General features: G+C 52.6%; 3 protein-coding genes across 5 annotated transcripts in view; 1 reads left to right on the top strand and 2 right to left on the bottom strand.

Moving 5' to 3' along the window:
• LOC105821468 (chromosome unknown open reading frame, human C2orf81) overlaps positions 1-1,644 on the bottom strand; it is a 5,725-nt gene extending 4,081 nt beyond the window's left edge. The window contains exon 1 of the mRNA XM_012658164.1: positions 1,627-1,644. Coding sequence (XP_012513618.1) covers positions 1,627-1,644 — 18 coding nt within the window. The remainder of the gene's footprint in view (positions 1-1,626) is intronic.
• A 212-nt stretch (positions 1,645-1,856) lies between these two features.
• WDR54 (WD repeat domain 54) lies at positions 1,857-5,521 on the top strand. The gene is made up of 9 exons (XM_012658189.1): positions 1,857-2,464; positions 2,630-2,692; positions 3,084-3,150; positions 3,244-3,297; positions 3,628-3,755; positions 4,619-4,719; positions 4,820-4,982; positions 5,175-5,249; positions 5,329-5,521. Exons 1-9 carry the CDS (start codon positions 2,243-2,245, stop codon positions 5,458-5,460), a joined length of 1,005 nt encoding a protein of 334 aa, XP_012513643.1. The 5' UTR covers positions 1,857-2,242; the 3' UTR covers positions 5,461-5,521.
• Positions 5,522-5,627: 106 nt separating this feature from the next.
• Positions 5,628-22,505, bottom strand: RTKN (rhotekin). 3 transcript variants are annotated; one of them, XM_012658186.1, is made up of 13 exons: positions 20,986-21,213; positions 20,190-20,608; positions 12,136-12,335; positions 10,258-10,319; positions 10,107-10,160; positions 9,889-10,006; positions 9,518-9,727; positions 8,615-8,709; positions 8,398-8,504; positions 8,038-8,166; positions 7,195-7,363; positions 6,945-7,049; positions 5,628-6,343 (listed from the first exon to the last, which is right to left on the bottom strand). In XM_012658186.1, exons 2-13 carry the CDS (start codon positions 20,259-20,261, stop codon positions 6,009-6,011), a joined length of 1,656 nt encoding a protein of 551 aa, XP_012513640.1. In that variant the 5' UTR covers positions 20,262-20,608; positions 20,986-21,213; the 3' UTR covers positions 5,628-6,008. The 3 variants fall into 3 exon arrangements, with proteins under 3 accessions (XP_012513640.1, XP_012513639.1, XP_012513642.1); XM_012658185.1 differs by lacking the exons at positions 20,190-20,608; positions 20,986-21,213 and adding an exon at positions 22,310-22,505; XM_012658188.1 differs by lacking the exon at positions 20,190-20,608.
• Between the last annotated feature and the right edge of the window lie 747 nt (positions 22,506-23,252).

Here is a 23,252-nt window from a genome sequence, read left to right as displayed (position 1 = left end):
CAGAGTGCTAGGATTACAGGCGTGAGCCACCGCACCCGGCCTCTTTTCTATTTTAGAACTACTCTACAATGAGTTTGTATCCTTTTATAATCACTTAAAAAGACTAGTCCCCAAAACTCATGTTAGGGACATAGGAATTTACTAACAGTTTCTTGAGAGTCTCCTCACTTCCCACAACAGTCTCTTTGAAACTGGTTCCTTCCAAAGTTTAACTCCAATTGTGATCTTCTTAAATCTTTGCCTACCGCACTCCCCCTACATACACACAACCTTATTATTGTTTCATACCTCATGTTTCCTAAAATTCAGTCTCCCCTGAAATCTGGTGTTTCCTAAATCTCACACTGAAATCAAAATCCCTTAACCCGGCCGGGCGTGGTGGATCACGCCTGTAACCCTAGCACTCTGGGAGGCCGAGGCGGGCGGATTGTTTGAGCTCAGGAGTTCGAGACCAGCCTGAGCAAGAGCGACACCCCGTCTCTACTAAAAAAATAGAAATTAGCTGGACAACTAAAATATACATATATAAAAAAATTAGCCGGGCATGGTGGCGCATGCCTGTAGTCCCAGCTACTTGGGAGGCTGAGGCAGAAGGTTGCTTGAGCCCCGGAGTTTGAGGTTTCTGTGAGCTAGGCTGAAGCCCCGGCACTCTAACCGGTGCAACAGAGTGAGACTATGTCTCAATTTTTTTTTAAATTAAAAAAAAATAAAAATTAAAAAATCCCTTAACCCTCATTTCCCTTTGCCACCATTGAGAACAGCCCTGTGGCAAGCGCCAGGAGTGGCCCACAGCCCAGACCAAGCTTGACCAGGGTGGGGCAGGTAGGGCTGGGACAAGTGGCAGATAGGACTAGGACAAGAGAGTTGGTTCCTGGCTAGGAGCAGTGGCTCAAGCCTGTAGTCCTAGCACTGTGGGAGGCTGAGGCAGGTGGATCACTTGAGGTCAGGAGTTTGAGACCGGCCTGATCAAGAGCTAGACTCCCGTCTTTACAAAAAATAGAAAACTGGCTGGCCTTCTACTTGGGAGGCTGAGGCAGGAGGATCTCTTGAGCCCAGAATTGTGAGGTTGCCATGAGCTATGATCACGTCACTGCCCTCTATCCCAGGCAACAGGGTCGTGGACAAAGACGTTTTGACAAAGGCTCTTCGAATCTGTTTTATTATAAAATTTCTTGGCTTTCAAATAATTTGCCTTTCAAGCGCAGCCTCAGAGATGTTGTTTAATTCATTTCTTCCTTCTGAAATTCTCGAAATAGATGATTTATCTATCATCACCTCTCCCCATATGCCAGACCATTTCTGGTTTATCCAATTAAATAAGCACCTCAATGTAAGGGAATTATTACGTGCATTAGCTGTTCCAAATTCACTTCTTGTTCTCAGGCTCTACACCACCCATCGACACTTTCCCTCATGGCCAGAGTGTGACAAGGCGTGTGAGTGGGCGTGATGCAGGTGTAGGTTTTCTGCCCGAATACCGACGAGGCTCCCTGGGTCATCTAGAACGCCGCATGGTAGGCGGAAGCAAGTAGGGGCTCCGGGCGGCGCGGAGCTGGCCCACGGTTCCCGACCGACCTTAACGCCCGTCCCTGGCTCTGGCTCACCCCCAGCTGAGCTAACGCTCACCGAGCTTTCGTGAGCCATCGCCACCGCAGTCGCGGCCGCAGCAAGCCGTTTCAGCTTCACCCGGGCCTCCGAGCCGCCTAACGGTCGCCTCGGCAACCACGCGACGCTCAAGGTCGCTCGCCCCGCCCACAGCTGCTGCGCGCTCCAGCCATTCACCCCGCCCAACGGCCGTGCGTACGTGCGTCGTCTCTATGGTGGCGGCGGATTCGGAGGGACAGAACGCACCCGGAGTCAGGCAAGGGAATCTGGGCTGCGGGTGTGACTCTGACCTGGGTTGGGGGCTTCGGGGAGCTCAGCCGAGGGAAAAAAGGTCTAGAGGCCTCATAACGCCTTCTTAGCCCGTGCGCTTGGGGCCACCAGGTGGTCCTGTGCCATCACCATTGCACCTCTAGAATTCTCTTCCATCGCCTCATGACTCAGCCCTGGGACTTCTCTCTCCTGCTCCAGAGCCACTCTCCATGTCATGTGACCCATCCCCCGTCACCCCCTCGGGGTACCCCTTCATGTGACCCAGACTCCGGGGTCTCCCGAAGTGCCTCCTGATAGCCATCCCTTCAGGAATCTCCGCTGTCGTCTGTTTCCTGCGCGCCCCGTGATTTGGGTGTCCCTCCCCAGCATGTTCCGCCGAGAGCGCTCCATTCCCCTTCGAGGCTCGGCCGCCGCCCTGTGCAACAACCTCAGTGTGCTGCAGCTGCCGGCCCGCAACCTCACGCATTTTGGAGTGGTCCACGGACCGAGCGCCCAGCTTCTCAGCGCTGCCCCTGAGGGTGTGTCCTTGGCTCAGCGCCAACTCCACGCTAAGGAGGGCGCTGGAGTGAGCCCTCCACTTATCACTCAGGTGAGGCATAGAGTTGGGAGTGGCGTTGCTGAACCTGGCCTACCGCCTACCCTTTCTCTCCAAATCTCAAAGGAATAGGCCTTCCCTAACCCCTGAATTTACACTCTTTGACTTCTCATGTCCCCTGCTCGGATTTTCTCCCTACACTGATCCACCTCCTTCCAGGTCCACTGGTGTGTCCTCCCCTTCCGAGTACTGCTGGTACTCACCTCACACAGAGGAATACAGGTAAGAACACCCTCCTACCTTACTCCACAGTCTTGTCAGCTCCTCTGCAGGGATTCCAGACCCTTCCCCACTTGCCTGTAAACACTTGCAAACTTTTCACATGCTTAGCCCACTCCCTTTTTCTATTTCTCATCTTAATTCCTTACATCTTTTCTAGTTCCCAAGTGCCACCTCCAATATCTGCCCCTTTACTAGCTGTATGACCTCAGGCAATTAACTACTCAGAGCCTCAGTGTCCTCCTCTGTAAAATGGGGATAGAAGTAGTACCTACCTCCCAGAATTGTTTTGAGGATGAAATGGCCTAAAGCTAGCGTGTATATGTGAAGTACTCAATACAGAGCCAGCAGAGGTCAGCTGGATTATGCCCCCATCCTTGTCCTCGTCTTGCAGATGTACGAGTCTGATGGCTCTGTCATGGTCTATTGGCACGCTCTGGACTCTGGAGATGCTTCTCCAGGTACCTGCAGGACCAAGTGGGGTGGGGGTAGGGAGTGTTTGCTGGGGCTGGGGGAAGCACTATTTCTGATAAGTTTTCCCCTTTCATACTCAGTACAGGCTGTGTTTGCACGAGGAATTGCTGCCAGTGGCCACTACATCTGTGTGGGTGAGGGGGCCAGGGTCAGGGCACTGATGAGTGCTGGGAGTATAGGGGTGTGGGCTTTGGGCAGGAGAATGCTGAGGGCCTGAGGAAATTGTGGAGGGTTAGAGGGAAGGGTGGGAGTGGAGGGTAATCTGAAAGAATTCTAAAAAGCCATGGAGGGGTTCATAGGGGCAGGGTGGGATAGGAGGGTAGTGAATGGAGGGGCAAGGCTGTCAGAGCAGTGAGAGGTGGGTTTGTTACTAAGGTTTCTGGGACAGAGGGAGTGCTGAGTGTGGTGGCTGGAGACCCAGGAGGGTCGGGGAGCCATCAGTGGGGCACTGGTTTTGGCTGCAGGAACATGGTCAGGCCGGGTGCTGGTGTTTGACATCCCAGCCAAGGGTCCCAACATTGTACTGAGCGAGGAGCTGGCTGGCCACCAGACACCAGTCACAGACATTGCCAGCGAGCCTGCCCAGGGACAGGTGAGTGGACTTCCCCTACCCATTCCAGTGAGCCTTGGAACTTTCCCCACTTTGGGATGCAGGGGACTTGGGTTCAAGTTTTGGCTCTGCCACTAAGCAGCTGGATGACTTTGGGCAAATCTTCGCTTCCCTAGTCTTCAGCAACCTTGGATCCAGTGATAACGCCAGAGATACTTTATGTATGTGGCATTTTATAGTTCACTAAAACTTTTTAGTACAGGTGTGAATTTCTAAGTTGCTTTCCAGCTCTGACATGTGTAGCTCTCTTCTGCGGACTTGGGCACATCCTACTTACTCCGGCCCAGCTCCAGTGCCATCTTCTCCAGGAAGCCTTCCCCCTATTCCAGCTCCCACTGATCTCCCTTAGCTGAACCCTGAATTGACACTGCCCTCAAAGACAACTCTTGTCTCCCCAAATGGTTTGCAAACCTTTTGAGAACAGGGTATGTATTTCCTAATTCACACTCTCCACTGTGCCTGACACAGGGCTGGGCCCATAGGCTATGCTGGCTGCCAGGTGTTGGGTGTTGGAAGGCCCAGGGTCTAGGCATGACTGACTGGCTTGCTCACTGCAAGGTCTCCAAAGGTCATGACACTATGGCCTCAGGTTATCATCCATTCAGTGAAGATAACTGTATGCCCCCTCTTAACACATGATGTGTGTGGGAGAGGGAAGCTATGAGACTCTATAAAGAAATGCAAGGGAAGCAGTTCATGCTTCCTGAGGGAACCCTGGGGAAGGTTTCTTGTGGGTCCAGCTGGTGAGGGCTCCACACAAATACTGCCTCCCTTCCTCTCCTGCCCTGTATACAGGACCAGAGCAGGGGAGAAAGGGAAGGGCTGATCCCACCTTTCCCCCTCAGGATTGTGTGGTTGACATGGTGACGGCAGATGACTCAGGCTTGCTGTGTGTCTGGCGGTCAGGGCCAGAATTCACATTACTGATCCGCATTCCAGGATTCGGGTAGGTGAGGCAGAAGGGGGCGGAGGCCTTCCTGAGGTAGCTTCAGGATGGGGAGTGGGACTGGGTCTGGTGAAATCAAAATTGGGTGTCACCCTTGCAGAGTCCCATGCCCCTCTGTGCAGCTGTGGCAGGGGATCATAGCAGCAGGCTATGCGAATGGGCAAGTTCGTCTGTATGAGGCTACTACAGGAACTCTACACGTCCAGATCAACGCCCATGCCCGGGCCATCTGTGCCCTGGACCTAGCTCCTGAGATGGGCAAGGTCAGTCTCCTTGTCCATCCCTGTATACCCTTTTCCCTGGTGCTGGGATGTTGAGAGGACACCACAGGCTTCTCTTTGCTACTCAATGTGGTCCTCCTCCCCAGGGCACCTGGACTGGACATTCCAGCCTATACCTGTCCCCCTGGCAGGGCATTCTGACTCCCATTCACTCCTCCCTGCTTTTCTTAATAGCTACTCTCTGCAGCTGAGGACACCTTTGTGCATATCTGGAAGCTGAGCAGAAGCCCAGAGAGTGGCTACATTGAGGTCTGTGTCATGGGAGGGGTGGGGAATGGGGGATCTGAGCATGAGGCACCAGGCCCTGACCAGCCTGTTTCTCCTCCAGGTGGAACACTGTCATGGTGAGTGTGTGTTCGACACCCAGGTGTGTGGTGCTCGATTCTGTGATCCCTCAGGCAACTCCTTTGCTGTGACTGGCTACGACCTCGCTGAGATCTTGCGATTCAGCAGTGTGTGAGAGAAGAGCAGCTTCCTTTCTCCCTATATTTCGTGTATTTATAAAGTACCCCTTCCACCCAGTCCTGGTCTGATTACTCAGTATCACCATCATACTTCGCAACTGGTAAACTAAGCCCCAAGGATGAGGTGGGACACATCTAGACCAATCAGAGTGAGATAACCTGCCCTCAAGAACCAGGTAAAGGCTGCTGTTAAATAACTTTAATGGTTGATATGGGAGTCACAAGGGAGGTGTCTTCCCCCCAGGGCTCTTCAGTGCCATCCTCAAAGTTGGTTAGTGCAGGGAGGTAGGGCATAGTTGGTTCCAGTTTTCTCCCAGGAAGGGTTCAGGGGGTCCCAGCCAGCCCCGGGAACGAGTCCCTCAGTACCATGGCAACCACAACTTAAGAAGGGCTTCTGTCCCCCTTCGCCAGCCTACCCCCAGTCCAGCAGAGGACGAAGAGGCCAAGCTGGTCAACTTGCTACAGACAGTGCCATATCCAGAGCCCAACTGCACGTGGGTCATTTTCTCTTCTGGCAAGATCCTGTTGCCAGCACCCTTCTTTCTCACACTGGTGACTGGAGCCAAGTGCGGGGTGGGCCTTTGCTGCAGAGGCCTCTGGACCGTGGGGATCGCTGCACAGGGAGAGGGGCAACCGAGCGAGAAGCCCCAGGGGAATGGTCTGGGGGGACAGCATCCAGGGAAAAGGTTCGGGGTCGTCCCCAGGGCAGGGGGTGGGTCCAGGCTGAGGCTGGGGCCACTGAGGCAGGCGAGCAGGGGTTAGGCAGGGTAGGCTGGTCTGTAAACATTGCTAGCCAGGGTGGGGGTGTCTCCAGCCTTGCTCCCTCCCGCTGGGCCAGGATGTCTGTCACCGCTGCGATGTCATCCAGCGGCTCAATAGCTGTGGCACCAGGAAGGGGTTGCGGGGAGGGGGCTAGTCAGAGCTCAGGCCCCAGACCCACCCATCCCTGACTATCACCTGTCACTGTAATAGGAGGAAAGCAAAGCCCGGATCTCAGCCGAAATTGCATTATCCTGCAGGAGCAGCCCCTCACCTGGGCCCCCTGGGGCCACAGGCTCTGATAAGACTGTGGCATATGGGATATAAGGTGGATGGGGAGGGGAACAGAAGTAGGTGAAGAAACCAGGAAAGAGGAGAAAAATGAAAGCAGTGCCAGGCAAGTGAGGGGTCAGAGGAAGAGACAGGAATCCGCATGCAGAAAGGGAAACAGAAAAAAAAGAAATTAGGAAAGAAATACATGAAATGAGTCTGGCTCTTTGGGATTTTGTTTTGCACTTTGGTGGAGATGGCTCTAAGAAGAGTGGGAGAGGAGAAAGGAATACAGCAGAACTGGGTAAGACTTGGTCCCCAGAGATCTGCCTTAGCCCCAAGTGTGCTTTCTCTCTGTTTCCATGACCTGGCTTCCCCTGAAGCCCCCCCCCTCACCCCGCCGACCCCATTTCCCACCAGGTTCCTAGAGTACACTTTCTGTCTCACTCACCCATCTCATGGTACAAGGACCCCTGCTTGGCCAGTGCTTGGGGTGGTTTCCGGGGAACAGGAGTTTCAATTTTCATGATTTCATCACAGCACTGCTTCCACTGGCCTGGAGGAAGAGCACTGATTGGAAGAGAGGGCCAGGCTGCCCTCTCTCCTGCTACATTCCCTCACAATCTTGAAATAGAGGCCTTGGTAAAAATAACAAACCCCAGTCTCTCCCAAAGGTTCATCCCAGCCCCCTTCTCTCTTACTCATGTCAAAAAAAAGCTGCCACAGAGCCTCCATCCAGCTCTGCAGGGCTTCCCGACTCTCTGTCTGAAGGGTGTGCGTCACCTCGTCATCTCCATACCGGTTACTGACACTTAGGGTGAAAGGCCGTCCTGGGGCTTGGTCCAGTTCCCCAGCCCGGACTCGAGTCTCCTGCAGGAAAAAGAAGAGGTCTGCTTCCACCTCCGCCTTGGTCATGGAAGTTGGCAGTGCCATCAGGCAGCTCTGATTAGCCCTGCCTTAGAAGGAAGAGCCCTCGTTTGCCTCCCACCAACCAGAGTGGGAAGGAATGGCAGGAAAGGGCTGGGGATGAGACAGTCCCAAGTCAGGGAAGGAGGAGCAGGCTGAGACAAGGAAAGAGGGATTGAGCAAGGCAGGGAAGATGCAAAGGTAGGCAAGAATGCTGAGGCCAAAGATCCCTCAGAACTGCCAAAAAGTAGGCAGGAGAGCCAAGAAAAGGGCTAGGGAGCAAAGATGGGCAATTGGAGCTGTGTCAGGAGAGAAAAACAGGAAGTGGTAAAATAGACGCAAATTGGAATCGGAGGGGAAAGGGGAAAGGAGGATGAAAAGCCTAAACTGTTGTTAAAACCCTCTCTGAGACTTGGCAGGGGCTGAGGACGTGAGCGAGTGGGATGACCCTTTTCCAGTGATGCTGTGGTGTGGGAGAGCATGGTCCAGCATCCCTGGCCCTGAAGCTGGGTGTGGTGCTGTCAGGAGCAAAAGGTCAGCTTGCATCTCTCTGAGGCCTGCACCCACCCTCCTGGGACCTGAAGGAAAGGTTTCTGGTCCCGGGCACCTGGTGGCCGCACCACCAAGGGACCCATCACCTTGTTGATGGCAATAGTAAGCAGCGGCTCTTCCCCAGTGTCTGCATCCTCAGGTTGCCGGTAACAGAAGAGGTTTGTGCCTTTCAGGACTCCATGCACTCGTGCCCAGTTCCGCATCTCCCCCGCTTGCTGCATAAATGACTCAATGTTTTCTGGGGGAGTCACACTCCCCAACACCCCTCTTTGCGCCCCCACCAAGAACTTGCTCCCTTTGCCCACCCTCCTGTCCATTCTTCCCCTCGTCTTGCCATAACCCCCTTCCTCTACCCAGTTCTTGCATTTTCAATAGTTCTATTCCTAGGTGATCCAGCTGTCCTCTGCCTTCTCCCTGTTCCCTTCCACTCCTCAGGGCCCCCTCACCTGCACCCTGAGGGTACCACTTGCTGTGGGCTGAGTCATGCAGAGAGGCTGAGCCGCCAGGCGGCAACACACGCTACCATAAAGGGGCAGCCAGGCAGGGTTCTCCTCTGGGGGAGGAGGAAGTGCAGGGTGAGTGTGGGGAATGAGAAGGGAATCATCCCACAGCCCCTCTTGTCTCCATCACATGTGTGTGTCCCCCACGCACACACATACTCACCATGACTGGCAAGGGTGAGGTCATGTGTGCGGAACCCGTCTTGCACTGCTGCCAGGGTGAGAGTGGTGTGAGCCAAGAGGTGGTAACGAGGACCACTGAAGGAGAGACAGGAGGGCCACCAGCTGAGTGGGGGGCATGTCAGGTGGCAGGAACCATTAAGGACTGAGCAGGTCTGCCCCCATTATTCAGGCTGCCCTGCAGAAAGCCAGCTTGCCTGCCCAACAGGGATCAGGAACAAACGTTTACTGAGCTCCTGCTAAGTGCCAGGACCTATGCTTTATATTTAATATATGTTATCCCACTCTATTCCCATGGCAGCCCTGTGAGATCGGTGGCATTCTTCTTCTTCTTCTTCTTTTTTTTTTTTTTTACTTTTTACAAGACACTTGATAAAAAGGTAGCATTCTTTAATTAGATCAGGCAACTTGAGGTTTAGGTTAAGAAACTTTCTCATAATTTATAGCTGTTGAGTGGTGAAGCTAGACTTTGAACCCATTTGCACCCATGTCTGTGTCCAAAATCAGTACTCTGTTCATTACCCCAGTGGTTCTCAAACTTCTCCTTAAGAGTCCCGGTAGTTCCACGAGGTGTCTGTAGGTGCCTGAAGGCACCATCACAGGGCTCAGGCTACACTGTTCCACATAAGGAGCTGTGTCCTATCGACATAAGGTGTATTTGCTACTGCTGAAAAGTTATGACCCCAGAGCCTAACTCTCCCTGCTTCCTGCTGGTCTTCCGGACTGGCTTGGGGTACAGGCCAGGTACCTCCCAGATGTGTGGCTGCTGCTCATTCACGTCTGCACATTCTGGCAACAGTGCAAAATGGGTTCTGCATGCTCAACACAGTTCAAAGATCACCTGCGTACAAGTGGCTTAGGGCAGTGGGGGAGTGCAAGGCCTTACCCCACAGCTGGGGTGGGGAGCAAGATGGGACTGCTTCCTGAACCCCCAGCACTGTCCAGCGATGCCCGGACACGTCTCCCTGAGGAGCGGCCCAGAGAGCTGCTGAGTTTGGTGGCAAGCCTTTTGGGGGCACCAGCCAGGGCACCCTCTTCTTCCACACAGGCCCCATACAGCTCCAGCCGTAGTTCAAAGTCTGGCCCCACCTCGGTGCTAGTGGGAGAAGGGAGGAGAGTTGTCATGGGGAAATCTGGGGAGGCACAGAGGGCAGGGAACGTGGGTGGTGCTAGTATAGGCAGCTCCCCGAGAAGCCCAGGTGCCAATCTCCCTCCCTTCTACCTCCCCCTCCCCTGCAACAGGGATGAGGCACTCACAAGAGCATATTGTTCTGAAAGGAGATGTCCGTGAGTGTCCTGTCCACCAGGATCATCTCTGTGTCCTGAATGTGTTCCCCTAACTGCAGAAGCAGGAACACAGCCCAGCGGTGCAAGTCTGGGGACAAAGAGAGCAAAACTGTTAAAAACATGCCCCACAAGAGTCTCCTACCTCAGGCTCACTCCCCTGAATTTATCCCTGGGTGTGTGGGACTCACCACCTTTGTTCTTGAAATATTCTGTGTCCTTCCACATGAGTGGAATCCGGAGGTCTAAGGAGCAGAGGGGTAGGAATAGATGTTAAGATGGGGCAGGAGGTCGTGTGGTTGGGCCAAGGGTGCCAGCAGCTGGGGTAGCTGTGCTTCTTACCGGAGATGCAGACCCGGCCGCGGCAGGGGGAGCGCTCAGCAGGCGAGCTGCTGTCAGAAGGCCTGTGGATAAGGCACAATGTCCTGGCCTAGCCTCTAGATACTACTCGCCTTTGCTCTGGTTCCCAAGGGCTCTAGGATCCCCCTGGTCCCAGGGTCTCAGCCCCTAGGTCCCCAGACAGGCTGACAGGGCAAGGCCGAGGGACTGTGAGCAAGAGTTCTCAATTGCACCCAGCAATTTGCCAGGCTTGGGGACACTGGGGACAGTTGAGCCACATTAGCTCACACACACAATATGCAAGCTCAGGGCTCTTCCTCTCCAAGCACCCTCTCTCACCACCTCTCCAGACCGCTGCCAGAGACAAGTGGGGCTTCGGGATAGGTGCCCACAGAGAGCCTTTCAGTGCTCTCCTCCATTAAACCCCAGGCTCAGAGGGGTTTGCAGGCTTTTCTTTTTAATAGAGAGGCTGCTGTTATCCACTATCTCATCACTTGTTTGATGTAAGACGGTACCGGGTCAGTCGGAAAATAATTTGGCCTGTGTTTTATGAAAGGAGAAAACACGAGCGGGGAACATTTGTGTTCCGCTTGCCACTGACCCTCTCCTTTCCCCCAGCTTTGATCTCTCCTTTTTCCTCGTGGCCAGATGTGCTGTATCCTCCCAGTGCCCCAAGTCCCACAGTCCCCAACTGAAGGGCCCCAGACACCCAGCCTTCCTCACCTCTCCGCCCATCATCAGGACTCTCACCAAGCACATGTCCCTCTCCTAAAGTAACAGCTTATCTGTACTTATTCACAATAGCACTAATGTAATTGCCAACTTAGTAGGGCCTTAAGCTAAATGATGTGGCACTAATGGCAATGTGTTTAGCTGCCAGGGACTTGGGGTATACTTCAAATCACATTGAGGGGCTGTGTGGAGACTGAGGCCAGGCAGAGCCTGTCAATGGCCACCTCTCAGGAGGCAGCACACTCACAGGAGAGGCTGTCTCCTTTGCCTGCTCGTCCTTCCTCTAGCTTCCTGAGATAGCTGTAGAGTGGGTTTTCTGCCTTTTCTTGGTGGCTTCATGGGTGAGCTTCTGGCAGCCTCACCTCGTGTCAGCCTTCATGGCTGGGAAGGGCACCACGCCAGTGAAAGGCCAGGACCATCTCCCCATGCAGCTGCAACGGGGTAAGCAGGCCACTGCCAGAAGCCAATTCTCCAAGTGACCAATTTGCCAAAAATGGCCAGTCCTCAGAATGATCAATTTGCCAAATTCTCCAATGTTTTAGTTTTACCACGGCATCACCTCAACCATTTCACTGTAGATTTGTCCAATAAACAGTCTAATGCTAGTGTAGCTTGTGTTTTACATCCAGAAACTGTGCCCTTTTAGAGTGCATGACCTAATCCATATGAATGGGTAGGCTTTCCTTTAAGTGGTTTTTTATTATTTCCTGTCCCAATCCCTGCCTCTCATGGTGAACCCTAGGTATAACAAACTATTGTCAGTTTGTGGTAAATTTGCCATTTAACAATTGGCCATTTGGTGAACTGTCCTTGAGAAAATTAGTTTTCTAAAAGCCAGACAGCCAGACTCACTGGATCATAGGCAGGGCTTAGCAAATTAGCGTTTTTGCATTACCTACTCCCCGTCAGGCTGCCAGCCTTTCACCAGACACACAGGCTTTCCTGAGTCCAGCCCTAGCTACTCACTAGTGCACCTCTGGGCAACACACTGAGGTGGTAAAACAGCAAGGTCTCCTCCAGGCCCCTGACACGGCTTCATGGGGAGGTCATATTCGGGATGGTCCACATTCCATATATGCACACACACTCCCACCACCACCCACAGGGCCTCCTGCTCCCATCGAGTCCTTGCCTTCCCCCCTTGCTCACCGCCGGCCTGTCTTCCCCAGCACCTGCGCCTCCTTGCGCCGCTGCAGCTCGCCCATGTAGCTGAGGATGCGGCTGTTGCACACAAGCAGGCTCTTGGTGGCTTCCAGAGCCTGCTCTCGCTGGGAGCAGGCTGCCAGCAGCTTACAGGCCCCTTCCCTCATCCGGATCTCATGGTCTAGCTTCCTCTGCAACTCCGTGTCCTAGCCAGGATCAGGGAAAGGGTAAGGAGGAAATGTCAGACAGGGGACAGGCTGAAGCACCCCCAGACCCCAGCTGGGCTATGGCCTAGGAGAAACTGACAAGAAACTAATGCTTTAGGCAATTCAAGAGCAAGCATAGGGTATCAACCTCAGCTGCCCAAGAATAACCAGAGAAACTGTGTAACCAAGCACCGAGGTAGTCCCAGTGGCTTGGGAGGCTGAGCTGGGAGAATCTCTTGAGCCCAGGAGTTCAAGTCCAGCCTGGACGACATAACAAGACCCCATCTTTAGAAACAAAAACAAAAAATACAGATATCTGTATGCATTTGATGGTCGGGTTTATAAATTCCTTCAGCCTCTTTTCAGCACAATTTGGAAAAATCTATGAAAAATACAGTCACATATCCTTTGATCCAGCCATCCAATATCTAGGAGTTTATGCTCCACATATAACTGGGCAAAGCTGTATGTACAAAAATATTCATTACAGCATTGTTTTAAACACTACAATTAAAAGCACTTCAATAGGGCACTGATTAAATAAGTTTCAGCATGTCTATACCATGTAATATTGCAGACATTAAAGAATGAGGTAGAGGCCGGGTGCGGTGGCTCACGCCTGCAATCCTAGCACTCTGGGAGGCCGAGGCGGGTGGATTGTTTGAGCTCAGGAGTTCGAAACCAGACTGAGCAAGAGCGAGACCCCGTCTCTACTAAAAATAGAAAGAAATTAATCAGACAACTAAAAATATATAGAAAAAAAAATTAGCCGGACATGGTGGCACATGCCTGTAATCCCAGCTACTTGGGAGGCTGAGGCAGAAGGATCGCTTGAGCCCAGGAGTTTGAGGTTGCTGTGAGCTAGGCTGACGCCATGGCACTCACTCTAGCCCGGGGAAAAGAGTGAGACTCTGTCTCAAAAAAAAAAAAAAAGAATGAGGTAGAAATGTGTGCAGATATGAAACAATCTCCAAAATAAACAATGTGAGAAAAGAAAGAACATATTATACATGTTACCATTTGTGCATGATATATATACATATATGTGTATACACATGTATTAAGTTGGTATGAAAGTAATGGTGGTTTTAACATCGTTGAAATTTGCTGTTTGATATTGGAATACATTCTTAAATAAATGTGGTTATGTTATACATCATTTTAATGTGCATTTCTCTTTTTTTTGCTAATAACTTATTACTTGCTGTTTATTTTATATTTATTTTAGACTATGGAAATGATGTTAGGCAAAAAGTAAATTCGAGCAATTTTCTTATTTGAGTTCAAAATGGGTCATAAAGTAGTGGAGATAACTCACAACATCAACAACACATTTGGCCCAGGAACTGCTAACAAACGTACAGTGCAGTGGTGGTTCAAGAAGTTTTGCAAAGGAAACAAGAGCCTTGAAGATGAAGAGCACAGTGGCCAGCCATCGGAAGTTGACAACGACCAATTGAGAGCAATCATTGAAGTTCATCCTCTTACAACTACATGAGAAGTTGCCGAAGAACTCAACGTCAACCCCTCTATAGTCATTTGATATTTGAAACAAATATTTGAAACAAATTGGAAAGGTGAAAAAGCTTGATAAGTGGGTGCCTCATGAGCTGACTGAAAATCAAAAAAATCACCATTTTGAAGTGTCATCTTCTCTTATTGTATGCAACGAACTGGCACTCTTGGTTGTTCGTTGGTGCTCTTATTGTACCAACCAACCATTTCTCGATCAGATTGTGACAAGCCACAAGAAGTGGATTTTATCTGACAACTGGCAATGACCAGCTCAGTGGTTGGACCGAGAAGAAGCTCCAATGTACTTTCCAAAGCCAAACTTGCACCAAAAAAAGATCATGATCACTGTTTGGTGGTGTACTGCTGCTCTGATCTACTACAGCTTTCTGAATCCTGGTGAAACCATTACATCTGAGAAGTATGCTCAGCAGATCGATGAGATGCACTGAAAACTGCAACGCCTGCCACCAGCATCGGTCAACAAAAAGGGCTCAATTCTTCTCCACGACAACGCCCAACCACACGTCACACAATCAACACTTTCAAAGTTCAACGAATTGGGCTACGAAGTTTTGCCTCATCTGCCATATTCACCTGACCTCTCGCCAACAGACTACCACTTCTTCAAGCATCTTGACAACTTTTTGCACAGAAATGCTTCCACAACCAGCAAGATGCAGAAAATGCTTTCCAAGAATTCGTAGAATCCTGAAGCACAGATTTTTACACTACAGGAATAAACAAACTTATTTCTCATTGGCAAAAATGTGTTGGTTGTAATGGTTACTATTTTGATTAATAAAGATGTGTTTAGTTATAAAGATTTAAAATTCACGGCCCAAAACCGCAATTACTTTTGCACCAACTTACTATCTGTCTATACACACACACGTATGTTTATGCGTAAAATATTAGTGATTGTGGACCTGGGATCCAGGAATGGAAAATAGATTTATGATACTTTATATATACCCTTCTATACTATTGGAAAGTATGTTACCTTTAAAAAATATTAGATCTTTAGAGTTAAAAAAAAAAGTTACCAGGCCCCACCTAAGACTTGCAGAATAAGAATTTCTAGGAGTGGGGCATGTGCATTCTTGGAATACTCTCCAAGTGATTCTGAGGTATAGCTATGGCAGAGAACCACCAACTAAAGGGAATGGAAATCCAGGGTTATTCCCCAGACTCAAGTGATAGGGGGACTTCTAGTTGGCAAGGGAGCAGTAGAGAAGGAGCATACCACCTACAGAGTTCACCCATGCTGCGCAGAACCCCGTATGCGTCCCAAATTAGGGGATCCACCACCTCCTGGCCCTCTGAGCTTGGGAGGTGAGGTCAGAGGCAAGGAATGGGGATGGAAAGATAGGTGGTCCAGGAGTGAGGGGCTGGGCAGCTGGGCATAAGGACCAGATAGGAAGCACTGTGAGAGGCACCAGGATTCTCAGGAACATTCACTCAGAAAGGAGCCCTGGGCCAGGCGCGGTGGCTCACGCCTGTAATCCTAGCTCTCTGGGAGGCCGAGGCGGGTGGATTGTTTGAGCTCAGGAGTTCGAAACCAGCCTGAGCAAGAGCGAGACCCCGTCTCTACTAAAAATAGAAAGAAATTAATTGGACAACTAAAAATATATTGAAAAAATTAGCCAGGCATGGTGGCGCATGCCTGTAGTCCCAGCTACTCGGGAGGCTGAGGCAGGCAGATCACTTGAGCCCAGGAGTTTGAGGTTGCTTTGAGCTAGGATGATGCCACGGCACTCTAGCCGGGGCAACACAGTGAGACTCTACCTCAAAAAAAAAAAAAAGAAAAAAGAAAAAAAGGAGCCCTGATGCTTAAAAAGCACTAAGCAGTTTATTCAACCTTCCTAAACCTTGGTTTCCTCATCTGTAAAATCGGAATGTTAATAGGTCCCCATATCCTAGGGTCATGAGGATTCAGTGAGACGGGTGTAAAGCACTTAGCACAGCCCTAGCACATGGCATACATGAATGATGAGGATGCTTATTTACTGATGCTACATTGGCAGCAGTAGTATTCACCCAGGCAACACTGGAGCATCCCTGTGCTGTCTAAGGCTCCACATTTAAAATCCAGCTAGGAGGTGAGCGATGTAGACATTAATGGCTGCTCCATAAGTGCCAAGTCATGGCATAATCATGCTCACAGGAAAATACCCTGTTTGCTTCTGGCTGAGGTGATCAGGGAAAGCTTCAGAGAGGAGTTAGAAGACTAACTTGATCAGTTCAGGATCAAGTCAATCCTCCCACTTGGAGGCGGGAATGAATGACCACCCCAAATCTGTCTTTTTCCTCACACCAGCTAGCCTCCACACCCCGTGCTCTTGTTTCTGTCCCTGGTGGCCCCAGGCTTCAAGTCTCTAAGACCTGAACACCCCAAATTCCCTCTTCCAAAAACCTTACCTGTCTACAGATTTTTCCTTCACTATCTATTTCCTGAGCCACTGCCGTAGGCCAGATTTTTTTATCACCCTTCACCCCAGCACCATCCACCTGTTTCCCTTTTGAAATAGGCCAAACCATTCCCAAAGCCCCCTTCACCAAGAAGCCCTCCCAGACTACATATCTCCTCCTAACCTAGTTTTGTCTGTCTGCACCAGGGTCCTAGCTCTGCTAAGCTTCGCTACTTGCCAACCTCCACCCTAGTCTGCACCCAGCTTCCACCGCAAACATCCCAAATAGGTGAGAGCTGCGGAGAAGGGGGACACAGAGGCATCCCGAAGCACGCTCCTGGCTAGCCTCGTCGTCCCAGTCCCAGCACTCACGGATCCTTCCCTAGCCCTGTCCATTGCGCATGTAGCAGCGAGGAAGGGCAGCGCTCGGGATCCGCGGAGCCGCACCGCACCGACAGTGGGAGAGCCCGCAAGGCTGGGGCGCCAGGGTAACCGCACCCGCCTCCGCACCGCCTCCACACGCAGCGCTCAGGGCGCTGGTGACATCAGCTCCCAATTGCCGCGAGAGCAACCGAGGGGCGCAGGGGCACGGACAGTCCCTCCAAGCGTCTGGCCAGGTGGCGCAACCATTGCAACCACTGAGACCCCTTCGCGGCAGGAAAGGACCTCAGGGAGGGCCCGCATCGCCCTGAAAAGAGCTCCGCAACTCGCGCAGTGTTCCAGCTCCAGGAGGCCCCTCCCACGTAGCATTTGCCCTCCAAGGTGACCCTTTGCCTGGGAGAATGGGGAGGGGGGAGGAGTAGGATAGCATATAAATTGGGAAAACTGGGGCCCTAGAGAGGTCGCTAGGCTCAGCCTGGACGAGTGGGACTGGGGGCCTGGACACGTCCCCCTCCCCCCCAATCCACTTTCCCGCGGCCCAAGGCCCAGAGCGCCCTAGAAAACTGGCTCCCACCCTTTCCTGCACAGGATCTCAGGAATCCTGGCTCAGGTTCCAGATCCTAGTGCTTTGCCCCATCTCCCCACCCCAGGAATAGTACCTTGTTGCCCCCTCCGCACACACAAACACCCTTTCCCCAAGCAGGAAGTATTACACACACACACACACCCCTCCTCCCCACACACACACATTCTCCTGGGAAAGAGCCCAGATGTGGGTGTCAGCAGGACCTGGGTCAGATCCCAAAGGATTGAAGGAGGCTGAGTCATGGGCAGAAGCCCCAGTACACATTAGGCCCTCTGTGGACATCCCTACCCACCCCTCCTGTTCTTCTGTCCCTGACTTCCTGCTTTGCTTCTCATCACCTTCTTTTCCCTTCGGAATCTCCACCAGGGCTAAGTTCAAATGCTGGTTTAGGGATTTGACAAGTTGTGAGAATTTAACCTCTGGAGCCTCAGTTTGTAAACTGGGAAGTATTCCACCTCCTTCATCATAGCATCGTTTGAGGATTAAATGGGAAAGTCTAATCTCCACTTGGGTCTAGCACATATTTAATAATTTTGGGGTCCCGCTCAGTCATCCAGGCTAGAGTGAATGGCATCATCATAGCTCACCACTCAAACTCCTAGGCTAAAGCTATCCTTCTGCCTCAGCCTCCTGAGTAGCTGGGACTACCATGCCCAGCTAATTTTTCTACTTTTGTAGAGACTGGGTCTTCTCTTGCTCAGTCTGGTCTCGATCTCCTGGCTTTAAGTAATCCTCCTGCCTCGGCCTCCCAGAGTGCTAGGATTACAGGTGTGAGCCACCGTGCCTGGCCACATATTTAAAAACAAGTTTTCTCTCACTCTCACCTCCCCTTTACTTACAGCTTAAGTTGCCTCCTCCTTAAAGTCTTCTTGGATTTACTCTTCCATGACTACCTCTCTTGCTAATCACTGAAACATCAATGGGTCTCTCTTTTGAGAACCTGATGAACTTGGTAGAGAAAGAACACAGTACCCTCAGCCATGGCTGAAGGAGAGGTGGCCAATGTGAAAACTAAGCCCCTCCTCTGCCCCAGAACTTCTGCAGGCCACCCATGGAAAAAAATGCTATTGGTTTGGAGGAGAGCAGGTTTTAGAATTTAAACATTTACATACCTAGACAAACTCTGTCCAATAAAACTTGTGATGATAGAAAATGTTCAGTAGCCATTTAGCACTTGAAATGTGGCTAGAGCAACTAAGGAACTAAATGTTTTATTTTAATTAACTAAAATTACAATTTAAACAGCCATACGTAACTATTAACATGGACCGTGCAGAGGACTATGAACGGCAAAATAGGTTTCATCTCATGTGCCAACACAGGACAATTAGGTAGTATCAGAGTCCCAACAGGTCCATTGAATGAACACCTTTCTGCAGATTAGAAAATGGTGACCCTCTCCAGGCAAACAGACTAAGGTGCCCCCTCCTGATGCAGATGAAACCAGACCAGAAGTCCTGCCTCTGGCTGGTGCCTGTATGAAAATCACAGCCTGCAAAATTTATGCCAAGACTGTGCTGAGAAAGATTCTGAGGCCACATCTGGGCTCCTTGGTAAAGAGTGTCATGATTGACTAGCAATGTCTACTAAGATCCAGGGAGTGTGGGTGCGGCTTGGGGGCAGCACATGTGCAATAAATTGCCCCATTCCTGACCTAAACTCTTTAGTTCTGCCTCCCACCTCTCTCAAAAGGAATGCCCTGCCTGGTCCAGGCAGTCACTTCTATAACTTCCTCCATCTTCCGCATCTCAGTAAACAGCCACACCACCCAGTTGCTTAGTCACACACCTGGGAATCATCCTGGAGTTGTCTTTGCCTTACCCCTCACATTCAATCCTTCAGCAAGTCCTGTCAGATCTACTCCCCTCATTTGAAATCCATGAGCTTCTCCCTGTCTCCACCATGAGCACTTTAATCCACACCACCAGGTTCACTCCCCTATGACTGTAACAAGTCCCACCTGGTGGTCTTCTGCCACCTCTCTTGCCAACCCATCCTCCACTCCCCACTCAGCCTATTCTTCCACAGAAGTCATTTAAAAACATCAGATTAGTCATTCCCCTGCTTAAAACCCTTCCATGGCCCAATATCACACTTAAAGTAAATCGGAGCACCTCATCATGGCCTTCAAGGCCCTGAATGATCTGGCCCCTGCCCATCAACCCCACCCCAACTACCACATTCCAGCCATACTGGCTCTCTTGCTTTCCCACAAATATATCAGCCTCGTCCCCATCTGGGGGACTTTGCCTGTGCTATGTCCCCTGTCTGGAAAGCCCTTCCTCCAATCTCCACATATCTTCAGATCCTTCCGGTCTGAGCTCAAAGAGCTCCTCACAGAGCCCCTCCCTGAGCTCCACGTCTAATCCCCACTTCCATCATAATTGCACCATGCAATCTTATTTCTGTGCTTGCATGTTTATTGTCTGTTCTCCCACCACAATGGACCTTCTTTCCTGACTTGTTCACTGAGGTATCCCATGGTCTAGAAAGGAGCTTAGCATATAGAACATGTAGAACATGCTCAGTAAATGTGTTTAAGAATAAAGACGGAACAGCTCCCTGCCATCTCTAAGGCCAGCAGAACACTTACTCCCAGCCTGGACTCTCCTTTCCCTTCTCTAGTGAGGCTACATCCCTCCTGCAAACCTCTCTCACATTGAACTCTCTTCATCCCATACCTAAAAGGAGCCCTTGTCCCCAGAACAGATATCCACACCCACACACAGAACTTCCAGAAATAGGTGTGAAGGCCCTGTTGCCAACATAAGTCTTTGATCAGGAGAACTGAGCCTGAGTCCACACACAGCACCCAATGCAGGCCATACAGAACCACTTGTCCCTCTCCCCACTTTAAGCAGGCCCAACTCTCCCCACCCTCTGCCCCAGCAGGGATGGGCAGGGCAGAGACAGGGGCTGGGATGCAAGCAGTGGAGGTATGTACTCCAGGGGTGGGGGCATTACCTCCAGGCTGAGTGCCATCTGCCGAATGTACAGCATATTCAGGTCCTCCAGGATGTGCAATCTGTCCTGCATCTCTGTGCCCCCCAGTGCCCCTTCCCTTGTAGACCCCTCCAGAGGGGGGCAGGTAGGCACCACGCTGTCCCACAATTCCTCCTCCCACTGTTCCCTCAGTCTTGAAAGAGGTGGCCAGCTCTTGGGCAGAGGCTGTCCCTGTCCCTGTGCCCTCTTGTTAGACCCCTCTGGCTGCTGTGACAAATTTTCCTCTCCTACTGCTGTTCCAAGGCCCTGGTGAGAGCCAGGCAAGGGAGGAAAGGAAAGTAAGGTGAAGATGAGTGGGGTCCCAGGAGGTAAGGCCAGCTGCAGAGGGGGCTCTGGGCACAGAGTGTCCAGTCTTGCTTTGGTGGCAGCTGTTCTCCCAGCTGTGGAAGAAAAAGGCCCTTTCATTCCGACTCTGGCCCCTCCCCAGCCCCCGCCCACATCCCTGGCCTGGTGGACAGAGAATCTGTATGCGGAGAGGGCAGTGAGGGGCAGGCACAGCTGGAAGGGGGCAGGGAAAGGACGCCTCATGCAGGCTCTACAGAGTCATGGGGTTTGTCAAGAGGTTGAAGCTTTCCGAAAGGGGTTCAGGCTTAGTTTGAGAAAGTTAGAAAGAAGAGCGGACGGAGGTGAGGACTTGGGAGAGTGAGCTCAGGGAGTGAGACAAAGGGGTGAGTCGGTAATGTGGCCCAGCCCCCAGGGCCACCACTTCCAACTCGGGTTCCCCATCCAGCCCGCTGCACCCTGGGCTCACAATTACCTCGCTTTTCCAGCAGAAGGGAGGAGAGGGAGGGAGGAAGGCAGGGGTGTGCCTGTCTGCTGCTGCCCCCGCTCCCCTCTGCAGGCCCCTTCCCTTCCAGACAGGAAACCAGCCCCGATTCCCAGCCAGCTGCAGCTTTGCCCCCCTCCACCCTAGGCCCACGGAGTCACACTCCGCTCGGCGGCCAGCCGGGCCCTGCGGCTCCGCCCCGGCTCCTCAGCGCTGGCCGCGGAAGGCCGGGCTGATCGCAGGGGCGGCGCCCGCTCACAAGTCCCTCCTCTGTCCCCGGCCTCGCCCCTCATTCCCCCACGCTGGCCCGGTGCGGGTTCCTCAGGCCAAGTTGTTTAGGGGCGGGGTACCCAACAAAGGTCCTCTCCCCCAGGCCCACTAGCTTCTGAGTCAGAGAAGGCCAGGGACACTGGGAAAAGGGTGTGAAAGGGCCTTTGTTCTGGGTAGGCTGGAGGGAAAGGGCAGAAGCCAGGCCTGGAATCCCAGCCCGAGGGAGAGGGGGCGGGAGGAAAACCCACCTCACTTAACCCTTTCCAGGCCTGGGAGGGAAGGAGAGCTGGGAATTGGGCTTCCCTTGGGCAAGCGTGAGGCTGACGTCGGGACAGAAGAGTCTCTGCGGTGGCTACTCGCCCTCTCAGTCCTGGCTCAGCCACATACCTTCGGCCCCACCCGAGCCTCTTTAGGCAGTTGCGGGTAGGACTCAGGCGCGGCAACGTGCGGACCGATGCACCGGGAGGAAACTCTCGGCCTAGAGGCTGGACTCCTCTTAGGCCCCAGGAAAGAAGGTGGAGAGTTTGGGTGTGGAAAATAACTCCGAAGAGTTAAAAGCTAACTCCCCACTCTTCTAGCCCTTCAGCGACACAGAAGAACTGTTGAAAGGGGCTTCCGCGAAGCAGGCAGAACTGGCCTAGAGGAGCAGACTGATGACAGAACTGGCCCAGACGGTGGAGACAGACTGCGGAATGGGGCTGGCGGTCCCAGCGTTGCTGCCCGCCTAGCTTCCCAGTGCCCTTGGCCCGAGGACGCTCGGGAGGGGCTGGGGTCCAGGCACATTTTGGGAATCAAGCCTGGGGCCCCTCAAATTGAGGCCAACCTGGAGTTTTTCTAGGCAGAGGCAAATCATCCCAACCAAACCAGGGAACATCTAGGGTAGCACAGATCCGATTAATGTGCAGACGGTCTGCACCTTACTTTTTAAGTCAACAATTCGGGCGGGTTTGCACCCGGATCGCCGCGTCTCCGTCCCTCGGCGTGCGCGCGGCCAGGAGTGCGGGAGAGAGCCCGGGAGGGGAAGGCAGGGGCGCGGGTCCCTCACCTCTGGCTGGTCGCTGAAGAGGCTGAGTCGGAAGCGGCCGCGTTTGAACTCCATCTCCAGGGCGGAACCCCTGGCCACGGTAACCCGGCTCCGGTGGTTTCGGGAGAACATGCTGGCGGCTCCGCGCGGTTGCCTGCCCTGCCCGCTCTTGTGTGCTTCTGTCCCTCGACGCCCACCCGCCACTCCGGCCGGGAATCTCCCGCTGCCTGGTGCCCAAACCCCGCCCCCGGAGACGACACCTGGGCCGGGCAGGGCGCGGCACAGTCCTCTTCCACCCCCGCCGAAGGCCCAGCCCGTCCGGCCAGTCCCGGGGCGCCAAGCAAACCTGGCCAGACAGCCCCAGAGCCCGGGCACGCTCCACCTCGCGAGCACTGCGGGGGCGCGTCCTCCCTTCCCGCCCCGGGTGCGAGCGCCTCACCTGGGCGTGGGACGGGCCCAGAGAAGCCCCGCCCCAGCGACCGACCGCCCCCACCTGGCACGCCGACTCCCAAGACATGGAAAATCCCGTGGCTGCATGACTCGCAGCGTGGCACACTCCGGCTCTAGCCGGGCCCTGGGACTGGGATTGTGCCCAACCTCACCCCCAGGCAGCCTCTGAAGCGACCATTTCCACTTCCTCCAGTCCCAAATGTCCCTTCTTGGTGTCCCTCCCCTCTTAGGCTCCCTGCCGCGCTAATGCGCCCATCCCTAGAGGCCACAATTCTTGGCGCGGTGCTTAAACATGTCTTGGATTCCCAGCTCTGTCGCTAACGGTGCAAATCACTGACTTGGTCCAGTCATTGACCTTTCTGAGATTCAGTTTTCTCATCTGTTCGATGGGGACACTGTAATTATTCCTACTCCTCAAATTGCTATGAGGATTACGTATAAGAAACAGTGTAAAATGCCCAGCACAGTGCCTGGCACAAAGCAAGTGCCCCGTACACGGAGTTACAAAGATAAA

The sequence above is a fragment of the Propithecus coquereli genome, unplaced genomic scaffold (genome assembly GCF_000956105.1).
Source record: "Propithecus coquereli isolate 6110/MARCELLA unplaced genomic scaffold, Pcoq_1.0 Scaffold578, whole genome shotgun sequence".
Taxonomy (NCBI): Eukaryota; Metazoa; Chordata; class Mammalia; order Primates; family Indriidae; genus Propithecus; species Propithecus coquereli.
This window is presented reverse-complemented; position numbering and strand designations above follow the sequence as displayed.

Coding starts and splice junctions, on each gene's coding strand:
- WDR54 (XM_012658189.1), top strand. CDS start 2,243: ATGTTCCGCCGAGAGCGCTCCATTCCCCTTCGAGGCTCGGCCGCCGCC. Junction 3,151..3,243: donor CTCTGGAGATGCTTCTCCAG/GTACCTGCAGGA, acceptor TTTCATACTCAG/TACAGGCTGTGTTTGCACGA. Junction 3,298..3,627: donor TGGCCACTACATCTGTGTGG/GTGAGGGGGCCA, acceptor TTTTGGCTGCAG/GAACATGGTCAGGCCGGGTG.
- RTKN (XM_012658185.1), bottom strand. CDS start 22,420: ATGTTCTCCCGAAACCACCGGAGCCGGGTTACCGTGGCCAGGGGTTCC. Junction 12,336..22,309: donor TCTTCAGCGACCAGCCAGAG/GTGAGGGACCCG, acceptor GATCCTGGCTAG/GACACGGAGTTGCAGAGGAA. Junction 7,050..7,194: donor GCAGCTTTTTTTTGACATGA/GTAAGAGAGAAG, acceptor CTCTTCCTCCAG/GCCAGTGGAAGCAGTGCTGT.